Here is a 13,020-nt window from a genome sequence, read left to right on the forward strand (position 1 = left end):
CAGATAAGGCTTATGGGCAAGAAAGCCGCACTTTACGCCTCTTTTTCCTATAATGGTTCTGCGATTCTAAACTTTAATTAGTTGCAGCAGCTCCCTGGCAAGAACAGACTGATAACACTGAAGCCGGGTTATACTACTGACATAATGTGACAACAATGTATGGACGGAAAACAAATCTAAATGGATCAAGTTAATATCACAACACAAATCTGTGCAGAATAATAAAGGAGTACAAGTGTTCTATGGGGAGAGCTTTATCCCAGCAACAGGAAGATCTATTACTACAAAAATCTAAAAAGCAGATGATGTAACAGAGCACGTACTGCAGGCCCAGACCATCCACTGATATTTGTTTCCGTGCTTGCTGTTATTCTCGTCCATGAGTGAAGGTCTGGTTTGTGATGAGTCTCACACTGAGTGTGCACTCACAGGTTCTGCTTTGCTCTTATTCTAATGGGATGTTCTGTCTATGCACATTGTCTTCTGTGTACACTTCATGTTATGTGCCCGGGTCTCAACTATAAAAGGGATGTGATATGCGGCAGAACAGAAAGTAAAGATGTGTTGGGGCCCGCACCCAGTGATCCAAGCACCCACTGGGTGGCCGTAGCCAAGATGAGCAAACTTTTCTTCACTCCGGGTGTCAAAGCAAAATTCTTTTTTCAGTCTGCTAAATTCATTGAGAAACCTCATCAAGGGGTTGTCTGGATGTTTATAATCGTGTCTATTTTCTTCCATATACAGCGCCACATCTGGCCATGACTGGCTCCTGCTATTGCAGCTCAGCTGTATATTAAACTACACAACACCCATCCCACGGTCAGGAGAGGAGCTGTATTTGGCAGCAAGCAGCCATGTTTTTCTACCCTTCACATTATGAGCTTACCTTCAGCAAACTTGTTCTCCAGTTCTGTGTTTCCGATGGCTTTAGCCGCTTGACACATTTGCCGAAGTAATTCTTCCAGTCGCCTCATGCAGCGAATAATACTACCTGAAAGAGCAAGTCAGCTTTTAATACAAACAGCAATAAACTTCTGCCTTCAATATACAAGGACGTCTCCAGATGGGGCTCCGCGCCTCATATGCTGAATACAGGAAAGTTACTAATGGCGACTCCTATAGCGCAGGACGTTTGGCTTCTCATCAAAGTAACCATGAATAACACGACAACTTAAGGATTTTAAAGTTGTTTTTTCCCCCTTTTACTTCAGAAGCGGCCGCACAGTGTGTGGGGCTCTCAGATTTCCACAGCCTACTGTAAAAGTCATTACAGCACAAATAAGTCATGCGAAGAACTTCAGAGGACACCACACAATAAAGGGATCCAGCGCAATGTCAGGGGTCAGAGCTACAGACATTAACTGCAGAACATGGAAGTGCAATGAACTATCCGGAGACGTGGGAGCACAGAGGGGTCCAGAAGAAGTTCATTAAAGGAAATGAAAGCACTTCGGGTCTTAGGGGAATTCTGCTTATCACAAACATCTCAGGCCCGGAGGAGTCCACCACAACTATTTACCAACATATATGGAATATTGTCCTGGCTGTTAACCCCTGGGAGAATCATGTATGTAATGAGAAAACTTGTTTTTTTTCCTTGAGTTATCTATAGTTTCTTGCCTAATTGTGTAAAATGAGTTAAAAGATCTAACATCACCCATGAACTACGAGGTGCCATTGGTGTTGCTTTACAAATTTCAGGAGTAAAACAAAATAGTTGACCACTGGAATTTCTGATCATATCGGATGGTCCGGTAACAATGACATTAATGTGCACAGGGCTGACCCGCAGAGATAAAACAGTGTTGACCCATAGAGCCTAACATGCTATGGCTGGCAAACCTTTTTAAGATTTGTCTACATGATAGGCCCCCAACATGCTGATCAGTGGGGCTCTCAAAGATCTCCAGAACGGAGGCCAGTTGTTCCCCTGTTGCGCTAGAGATGCAGAGATATTACTGTGGATAGGGTCTAACTTGCTGTGACTGGAGAATCCCTTTAGCCACAAGGTACCAAGTCCGTGTCAGTACATTAACCACAACCAAGATCTTATAGTTGAATGTTGAAATGGGTAACGTGAAGCAGGAACATCCTTTGTGCACGTTTCTATATTTTCTTACCTTCAAAAACATCTGTCATTTTACAAATCTGAGCAAATGTCGAGCCATTGGCCCATGTGTAGACGACATCCATGAGGTTTGGGCGGAAAGAACTTAAATACGTCTCTTCATCGACTTCTAACTTGGCTTCTGCTGAGACTTTTGCGATCCTCCGAGCGGTTTCCTGCACAGGACATTACACTCATCAATACACGTCACACAATATACTTATTGTACCGCTATACCTTGTCTCCTGCCGTATCCAGCAATTGCCAGAACACTGGAGACAAGTCTTTACATATTACACAGATGCAGAATACCTTGGGGGGAGGGGGGAGTCTGACATCAGATTCACATGAACAACATCACAGATTGTTACGTAGAAGTTGAGCGTTTACCTGCATCTGTCGTAGAGGTCCGGCTAGTTGTTCCGTCAGTTTGGGCATTTCACTGGACTAAAATAAATTAAATAGAAACATAATAATTTGCTACAAATCTAAATATTTCAAATTAAAGGTTACACACACTAGAACCCCCCACCCCCCATGAATTAATCCCAGTCCCTTCACCATTGTGGTTTCACATTAGAGGGTCCACATGAGAAGCCCTGGCAGACTCCCCCTTCTATACATGAAGCTCCTATGGTAGAGGACTGAATAGGCTAGACGTGCACAATGGTGAATCCCCTCATACATCAATGGGTTTATAACTTGCCCTAAACAGATCGGTGATGCCCCCAACATCAATCGTTATGGTCAGGTTATCAGAACCTCCATGTCCAGTACATTCTGCTTTGTACGGTTTCTGTAGAGGCCATTTGTATAGAAACCCTCTATACCCCCTTGGATCCACAGCGTAGCTGATTGTATATTGTATATGGCTGTGCGGTCCTGCTCCACCAGCAGAGCGGTGAGAACGTCCTCACATCAGAGTAAGAGGATCCGGCTGAGTCACAGCGTCCGATAAGCTTCCCATTAAATAATAAATGATAAAAGGAAACAGAGGACGTTACATCTATGGAGGGACTGAGCAGTCAGCTCTCGGGATCAGACCTGTCCATTCACAGCCCAAATATATTATATGTGACACCTGTGATATGCTCTTTGTGATTTACAGACACCATCCCACTGCGTTTCCATGTAAAGCTCCGTCTGTCACCCGTATTCCTCCGCAGCAGAGACACTTCCTCTGGAAAAGCAGCTGAACAAACACAGAACCAAATGAGAAAATGCCCCCGGCCGCAGCTGGACCCCACGTGCTGCGCCCGGCCCCGGGATGAAAGGGTTTCTGCACGAGCAGATGGTGTACACATCTTCTTATAGAAAGGAAGTGGCACGCAACATGGCCACGGCCCCTTATGGCACGCAACATGGCCACGGCCCCTTATGGCACGCAACATGGCCACGGCCCCTTATGGCACGCAACATGGCCACGGCCCCTTATGGCACGCAACATGGCCACGGCCCCTTATGGCACGCAACATGGCCACGGCCCCTTATGGCACGCAACATGGCCACGGCCCCTTACGGCACGCAACATGGCCACGGCCCCTTATGGCACGCAACATGGCCACGGCCCCTTATGGCACGCAACATGGCCACGGCCGGTTATACAGTCCCGGGGTTATGAAGCTTTGAATTCATAGGAGAACTGATATCTTATAATTGGGACAAAAAAATGTTTTGCTTCAATCTGCAGTGACAATTGGATTTTCACAATTTTGTGCTGTCACAGGAACAAGGATTATCCATAAAGCTTCATTCCAGACTCCTTACAGCTGATCATTACAACCTGGGACTATAGTAACATCCAGAGATCTTGTACTGTCTGTACTGTATATCCAGTCCTGTAGGTCACAGAACCGAGCTTGATGGGATCTGATGAGATTTATACCTTTAATATGACACAAAGGTGTCTAGTGTTTATGGAGCAGAATATATATTCTCCCTACCTGCAACCACTTAACTTCACTCACCTCAGGTAAAATATGACTCTTCTCTGCTCATCTTCTCATGACTTTGCAGGTCACATTACATATAAAAGAGGGAATTCTACAAACTTCGTCATACAGGGAACCGGTCACAAAGTTTAACCTTCCTTAACGACCAGACACCCCCCCTAACCCCCCCGCCCCAGGTAATTTCATTCAGTAAAACTTTATGACAGGTTCCCTGTAAAGACAATTCTATAGGTAAGGTAGAAGTCTTGTTTGGTCCCCACATAGTAACCTAACCAGATCCCCAAACCATCAGTTCAGATGCTCATGAGCGAAGGCTCAATTTTAGTGCAGCACCTCCACAGGATGAAAGATGCATTGCAGCCTCCATATATATCAACCTGTATATTTGAATAAGAATGACTTGTATTAATCTCTGATGAAGGGTCCTGACCGTTAGTCCTGTCATGGGATATAACTGTGTGCTACGCTTCTAGTATTGCCATCAAGGGGAACGTAGCGGTGGTCAACCAGCCGCCCCAGCACATATTCCCCCCGGGACCCCCACTCCTGTGATTAGACATTACTTGTGTGGAGAATGGAGAATTGTTGTTCTTTATCCCAGACCCCGGCAGATGTCTGGAGTAAGCAATGGCGCCATATACAGACTCTTCCTCATGAACTTAAGGCAGTTGTGGAAACCCCTCATAAGGGAAGGGAACGCAAAATCCACTGCCGATTTATAATTTATCATCTCGCTGGAAGTAAACAAGGAGAAGCAGCTCCAGCAAACAACTGCGAGACGTCAGCATTTGGCAGGACAGGGCGAGGATCTCAACTCACGTTCTCCTGAAAGACGAAGCAGCTGAGCAGGGCGGTCGCTTGTTCTGACGTCAGGTCATTGAAAAGTCCATTAAACATCATCTCGGTGAGGAGCAGCTCATCAGCACTGCAAGGGACAACAACACTCATCATCCTCTATACACAGCCCAATACAGAATAAGACGACCTATGCCACACAGTAATTGCATATAGAAGTTTTCAGTGAATCTACCAACAGAACCAAGGATAACAACCCAGGGACACGACCACAGTCACTGTCTCCGGATCTATGAGTAAATCTTCTTATATTTGTTATCCATGGCATCATTCCTTCTAAAATCAACTTTTAGAATTATGCAAAGGGCTCTGGGCAGGATTAGCAGTGCCACTCCATGCTGCAGCTTCAGACACTGATATTACATCCAGCTACAGGAAGGGGGGAGGAATGAGTGTTCGTGCACAGTGTAACAGCCAAAGAAGTCAGAGCTCGGAGAGGCCCTGGTAACACCACCCAGAGGCCTTTAGGCAAATAAGGATAATTTAAAGTTGATTTTAGAAGGAAGGAGACCATGAACAACAAATTTAAGAAGATTACTGCAGTCATGATGCCTGCATCCACAAGCAAGTGTCCCTGGTTGATCATGATTGATTTTGATGAAAGATTTCCTTTAACAGAGTTGCACAGGATTAGAAAGGCATGGCTGATGTACTCCAAAAACAGTGCCTCCACCGTCCAAAGGTATGCTACTGCCCACTCTACTTCAATGAAACGGAGCTGCGTTTTCAGTATCAACCCATTGTCAAGGGTAGCACAGTTTCTGGCAGATGCCTAGAAATCATATCCATTAGTTAAAGTAGTTTAAAAAAAAAAAAAGGCAATTTTTTTGCAGAGCACGCTCCACATCTGACCAAGGGGTAACGTGCTGTATCCCAACTAATCTCTATTCATATCTATACAGCTAACCTGCAATACCAGCACACACCAGAATCAGCTGTGGCGCTGTACTTAGAAGGAACCATGTTTTTCAGTCACCAGACAAGCCCTTTTAACCGGGTATTGCAGTCAGCTTCAGGGAAGTCAATACCAAACACATCCCAAGGCCAAGGGATGTGCGGTTTTTGTAATAAAGCAGCCATGTTTTTGTGCAGCTCCGTAAAAATGGGCCATCCCAAAATTTGACATATCCTGTATCTAGATCAAGCGAACCTACACAATCATCAGAATGGGAATCTATTGTCGAGCAGGATGAGCTGCTGCAACAGTCTGTAGCGCTGCCAGAAATAAGAAGACACAGAGCAGCGTCAGGAGCCATTCTGGGGATTCAGATGGATACGGGATAATTTTTTCATAATTTTTTATGGACAGGGCAGCCAGATTGTCAATACCGATAGTGACAGATTGTGGCCACAACACCAGGACTTGGTGCCACAGCCTGGACTTCAGCACCAGATACTTCTCTGCCTCGGACCTGGGTGTAATTTCAACCCAAAACCAGCCTCACCTGCTAATCTCACAGGCCACGCGCCCCTTCATCTCTATGACATCGGAGGAGGAAGCGAACCCCATGCGCCTGAGGACGCGCTTCCTGCACTTCAGCTCATCCATCTGTAACACGGTGCGGGCTTTCTTCAGCTCCCGCCGGGCCGCGCGGATGTCCACCGCGATCTGCAGGTCAAGACATACATCATTACACACGTGTACAACACCCGGACCCTACACACGTCTAGTACACGGAAAGACACTTACCTGGGCTTTCTTCTCGCACTGTTTATAGGCAGACTCCAGATTGGGGTCATTGTTCAGGGGGTGAGAATACATCCGGTGCTCAAAGGCTTCCACTTTCTGGATCACTTTTTTGAGGCCGGGATCTTTAATGCCCATATCATCGATGGGGTCGAGGAGAGGCACGCCATCGGGGAAGCGCTTCTGTACCTCCTGGAAAGGGAACAGTAGGATCAGTATATAGATATAGCACAGAACGAGGGTCTCCTTCCTGCTCCGAATGTAACCAGGTCCGTGCAGAATGGAGAGGAGGAGGAACACTGGATAGCAGATCCCTCCAATATAAGAGCGGACGACCATCAAAGGGAGTCTCTCACCGATCCTACATTTACACATGTCAGGAGTGGAGAGCTGGATTTCAACAAATCCTAAACTTGCTCTGGGGAGCGCTGAAGGAGAACCTGTCATCAGGTTTTAACCACTAAACTGCTAGTCCCCTCAGGTACAGAATCAATTGTCCTTCTAGATTCCCCTATTATGTTATGTCTCTTTTGTTTAGTTATTAAAAAAAAAAAAAAAATCTCTCCCACAGTCAGGCAAATATGACTCTTCTCATCCCGTTATCACAATAGACGAGTCAAGTCTAATGATTGTAAGGGGAGCGTCACTTCAGAAGCCTCAATCTTCTGTCCGGTTGGACCTAGAAAGAGGTTTTTTTGTGTCAAATATAAAGAGAAGCGAAATAACCAGAGATATAGGCAGTAAAAATTAAAGCTGTAGATAAAAAAAAAAAATAGGCAGGAACTGGATCTTTAACTACCTGAATGTCCAGTTCTGTAACAGATCCATAAACCTGTTCAGATCGGAAATATAGCTTTAACGTTAACCATTTCATGTGAAAACAGGGCAAGAAGAGTCATATTTGGGAGACCTGTAGAAAGCACATTCTATCTCCTACCTGCGGGGGCTGGGAGTTTATGGCCCTGCTGACCCCCCCTCCTGTGCTGGATCCTATGTGAGGAATCTCCGGACATACCCCACACATGGATGAAGGAGGTGAGGACAGAGGTGACACGTGTTTATTTACTGAGCATCAGTCATCATGGCAACTCTGCACCAACCCCACAGCAAGGGGCGTCCTAGGCCATCAAGGTCTCCGCACCCCCTGCTGATCAGACTGAAGGGGCTTCCTATGCCATCAGTATAACAATGGTGGGGGTCTGACTGTCCACACCATTAGTGATCTGACTAAAAGGGGCTCTGGTTATATTAGTTTACACTGAACTTCTGTATATTTGGGGAGGGGAGGGGGAGAGGCAAGAGTCAGACCCCCACTGGTGGCATATTGATGGCTGACAAAAAGGCAAGTTCATCAATAGGGCAAAAACTCTCCAAGTACAACAAATACACCCCTCACTGCAGTCACCCAGCTTTCCTAGAGTACTGACCCAAAAATGGTGACCTGCAGTATTCCATCTTCCCTCAGCAGGTCAGGACTGTGGGGAAGCAGACCCTACATTGTAATAGTGACCCCTGTCCTCAGCCTCGTACATCAGGGCAATTACCTAGGGAAGCTTAGGGAAAGCTGGGTGACGTCTCTGCTGTAGCTGGGGCCTCCATTACACAGTAATTACCAGATAATTGCTTAGCGATGGCTCCGACTACCGAGTCCAAAGCTTTCATTACTTGTAACCCAAGAAACCACCGGCCGCCTGCAGAAGTGCTGCCGGCGTCTCTGGAGAGGTAATGGCCAAAATATTTGGTGGAAAATGCATTTCAAAACTTTACATAAAAAGTTTAAAAAAATTAACCCTATAGTTTACCTAGTACAAAAAAAAACACAACATCCCTAAGTTTTTAGCTTGTGGATGTTATGACACTTATCTAAAGTTCCGGATTCTCGGAAAGTTAATTCTTTTACATTTTTTAAGTTTAAGCCAACTTTTAGGCTGTGTTCACACGTTATGTTTACGCTGTGGTGGAAAACGCGATGTAATCAGGCCAAGCCCCTGCTCCCAGGGAAAAGCATCTAAAAACGCAATGTGTGAATACAGCCTTTTGCATTGGTAATGCATTTCAAAACACAAAATATATGCAATGTGTGAACCATCAAGTATTATAACCCAGTGCCACTCATTGATCAGGGCATTGATTATGGCAATTCTACAATTTGTTATCCATGGCCTCCTTCCTTTGAAAAAAAAAAAAAAAAAAAAAACTTTTACAACTATGCTAATGAGGGTGTTACCAGAGCCCCTCTGTGCTGTAACTTCACAGACTGTGCCGCAGTATATCTGCCACTCCCACCTGCTCCCTCAGCACTACCCACCGTGTAAGATTACAAGAGGCAGCCGGGAGGGGGAATCGTTCCTGCACAGTGTAACAGCCTGTGAAGCTACAGCATGGAGGGGCTCTGGCAACTCTGGCTTGAGCCCTTTTAGGTCATTAGCAGAATTCTAAAAGTTGATTTTTAGAAGGGAGGAGGCCAGGGATAACAAATCTAAGAGGATTACTATAGTCCCGATGCCAGGATTTATGGATTTAAGTGTCCCTGGTTTATCACGATGGATGTTGATGGTCTCGGGAGGTTGTAGGTCACAGCAGAATGAAGTGATCTTATAACTGCCAGAAATTATACATTACCTGTATAGACTTTAATACGCTCTGTCTGTTATCAAGAGAGCGCAGATCCTTGGGGATATAGAGCCGCACGCTGCTGATGGCACAGAGCAAGTGCAGCAGTACTGGAACAACCTGCGGAGAGGAAAGCACAGGGAGTCACCACTATTGTAACTCATCAGTATCTAAGTATTTAATGTGTGACTGCCAGAAGGTTATTTTATCACCTTACAGGGGTTCTCGAGGTTGAAAAACAGGACTGCCTTTTTTTCTCCAAAAACAGCGCCACACCTGACCATGGGTAGTGTGTGGTATTGCAACTAAGCACCATTCATTTCTACACAGCTGAGCTGCAATACCTGCACAGACCAGGGCCAGGTGGCGGCGCTGTTTTAAGAAGAAAGCGGCCATGTTTTTCAGCCTTGGGAGCACCCCAGTAATAGAACAAGACGGGTCCATTAGCACGGGGACAGGCGGGTCTGCAATGGCTCCAGCCTGCGCCCGACATGCGGCTGTAGGGGATTGTGTATAGAAATGCCGGCTGTTATCTCACATGGATCGAATATTTTTTTGCAGGGAATAAGTACACACATTGTCACCGGCAGGAGGAGAAGATAAACACGTCCCATAGAGCGACCCACACGGAGGAGAGATCCCCCACCAGATAAAAGTCTATAGGAAAGAGCGCGACCCTGGTCCTGTATAAACATTATCATATGGGGCATAAACACTTCCCAGACATCACCAGTTAAACCTTCTGCAAATATTCACAAGCGGGAAGAGTATCTATACATAGACTCATCTGTTTCCTCTTTAAATGGAACAATCGTGAGACAAGTCCAGATGAGAAACATGATAAACCAGGGACATTACTCATGGACCCAGGCACCGTGACAATCTTCTTATATTTGTTATCAAAGTTATGCCAATGAACGAGAAAGGCTCTTGGGAGAGGGAGGGGGGGTTACCAGAGCCCCTCCGTGCTGCAGATTCACAGGCTTTTCGCCAACCCCCTGCTTCCTCCCCTCTTGTGCTGATACTTTCTCTCCGGACATGAAATTACAGCAAAGAGAAGGGGGAAAATGCTCCTGCACAATGTAACAGCCCTTGAAGCTGCAGCAAGGAAGAGGCTTTAAGGCTCAACAGAACTCTTGAAGTAACTAGCATAATTTTAAAGCTTGATTTTTAGAAGGAAGAAGGCCATGGCTAACAAGTAGATGATGAGCAGAGTCACGGTACCTGGATCTATGAGTAAGTGTCCCTGGTTTATCCATTATGGATTTTGATGGTAGATTTGTTTTACTCCCCTAGTTAAAAATACTGCATGGGAGTGATTTTGGCTGCATGCAGCACTAAGAACTGACGTAAAAGACAGAAAAACATGGCTGCCTGCTTTCAAAAACAGCACCCCACCTGTCTACAGGTTGCATCTGGTACTGCAATTAGTTACGACCTGCAAACAGGTGTGGTACTAGTGAACAGAGCCATCGCTCAGATGATGGATGACCCAGAAATGTATAGGATGCGAGTGTGAACACGTCCTCTTAGAGGATTAGTCGCCCTGTGAAAACTTCTGCTAATAGAACGTTTGATGTCATAACAGATTTACCGAGGACGTCTGCATCTAATTCCCCGTCAGACAGGTGATCATTTATTGTAGAGCCAGACACCATTACTCTTCACACGTGTCCAAATACTTCACGGAACGAGCGTCTGGAAACTGCTTTGTATAGGAAAAAACTAGTGCAACAAGCGACAGGAGCAGCAAACAGAACACGGACACCATAGAAAACGCACAAGAGCGTCTATCCAAAGGATCACGGTCCCTTTTTTTTTTCCTCCAATAATACATATTAATATAATTAAAGTAATAATTTGCTTAAAGGCAGAACTAAGTAAATGTAAAATCAGACTACACAAATTCTATTCGTAGTCTGTAACTATGGAGACTTATAGAACTTTGCTGTCATTAGTAAGAATCTAATTGGTAGGAGGCCAAATGCTGTTACCACATCACGAGGATGACCCTCACTCACAGGAGCAGCAGGTTAAGCATGAATCCTGCAACAAGTATGGGAGAGCAGGATATTGCTGAGGACAACGCTCAACTATCTCTGGCTTTAGATACTCCAGTGCTGGGTTCAGCAATACTACTCAGAGCTGCAGGACAAATCCTCAACTTACCGCTCCATCAATAAGTGAGAACAGGATCCACACTCATGAACAGGGCGGATCCGTTCTTTTGATTGGTGGGGTCCCAGAAGTTGGACTCCCACATTATCCACTCCTGTGGATGGGCAATCATCAAACTTGGGACAAACCTTTAACAGGAAATTACCCACAAAGTCCCTAACTCAAGACACTGACAGTGGTAATCGAATATATTACCCATGACGTCCTTCCTTCAAAAACCAACTTTTAAAATTAAGCCAAATTGGCCAGAAGTGTTCTAGTGGGTATTACCAGATAACCTCTGTGCTGTAGCTTCACAGGCTGTTACACCTGCTCGGCTCCTTCGGCCCATCCCCTTCCCTGATGTAATCTTACTGAAGCAGAGGAAGTATCAACACACAGTTTGAGGAAAGGGGGGGGGGGGGGGGTTCCTGCACAGTGTAACAGTATGTGAATCTATAGCAAGGAGGGGCTCTGGTAACAACTCTGGTAGCTCTTCAAGCTCCTTATAAATAAAAAACTATTATAAAAGATGATTTTAGAAGTAAGAAGGCCATGGATAACAAATATAAGAAGATTACCACAGTCACTGTGCCTGGATCTGTGAGTAATGTCCCTGGTTTATCATGATGGATTCTGATGATGGATTACACAAAAATGTAACATGTAAAAAGCTTGAATTTCATTTTTTTGGATGGATTGAATGAAAATGGTTGCAGAAGTGGGAACACCCTATAACGCTCTTGTTCAAAGCCAATAAAAATTACTTGTCTTGTCTTAGGTATATGCTGCGCTAGCGCAAATGTGAACAGAAACCAAGCAGCAGCATCACAGGGCAGCCTCAGCACAAGTGCTCACGGAGAGAGACAAGCGTGAAGCTCTCCAGCGTTTATTAAGGACATTCAGCATATGGGATCCACATGGGATAAACATCAGATGTGCCACGATATACTCCACAGCTCCGGTTATATAACCAGCGTCTTGTTTATACACATTATACAACTAGGAGCAGCAGAGGTAATCTGCAGTCTAACAAAGCTCAGGGAAAAGCGCAGATCCCTTTTTAGGCAGCCCCCTACACAAACACACACATACATTAGGCAATGCCATGCACACACTGCAGGACCATACAGAGACTAGGCCACCCACTACACTGTCCACGTAGAGCCCACCATATACAGTTTAAGCAGCCCCCTACACACTGTACCTGTAGAGCCCACCATATACAGTTTAGGCAGCCCCCTACACACAGTCCCTGTAGAGACCACCCCCTACACACTGTACCTGCATCTCTCCCTTCTCATCCGGTTTCGCAGGCTTTGCGGCTTCCGTTGCGGCATTTTTCAGGCTTTCTTTACAGCAGTTCAGCAAAACTTCCACCACGTAAATAGGATCCAGATCTCCAGTATTTGGCTGAAAAGGAAAGATTACAAGAAAAGTCACTTAAATTACACTTATAAATGGAAAACTGGTCTATGATGTTTATTGAAACAATCTTAGGAACAGAACATCCATCTTGCTTAGAAATACAATTGGGTTACATTTCAGCTGTTGGGCTGTTTATGTGCTGTGCTCGGAGGACATCCAGCTGTCTGCGCCACCGCCTTGTGCTCGCAGTTTACATCTAGATATAATCTACATTAGAAAGT

General features: G+C 45.3%; 1 protein-coding gene across 1 annotated transcript in view; it reads right to left on the reverse strand.

The window, feature by feature from the left end:
• Positions 1–13,020, reverse strand: part of MTREX (Mtr4 exosome RNA helicase) — a 45,520-nt gene that overhangs the window by 2,370 nt on the left and 30,130 nt on the right. Inside the window, exons 19-26 of the mRNA XM_072136095.1 lie at positions 12,656–12,784; positions 9,224–9,334; positions 6,605–6,793; positions 6,360–6,523; positions 4,879–4,984; positions 2,498–2,554; positions 2,121–2,283; positions 887–991 (exon numbers count right to left, since the gene is read on the reverse strand). Of these exons, the coding sequence (XP_071992196.1) occupies positions 887–991; positions 2,121–2,283; positions 2,498–2,554; positions 4,879–4,984; positions 6,360–6,523; positions 6,605–6,793; positions 9,224–9,334; positions 12,656–12,784 (1,024 nt within the window). The remainder of the gene's footprint in view (positions 1–886; positions 992–2,120; positions 2,284–2,497; positions 2,555–4,878; positions 4,985–6,359; positions 6,524–6,604; positions 6,794–9,223; positions 9,335–12,655; positions 12,785–13,020) is intronic.

This window comes from Engystomops pustulosus, chromosome 1, assembly GCF_040894005.1.
Source record: "Engystomops pustulosus chromosome 1, aEngPut4.maternal, whole genome shotgun sequence".
Lineage (NCBI taxonomy): Eukaryota > Metazoa > Chordata > Amphibia > Anura > Leptodactylidae > Engystomops > Engystomops pustulosus.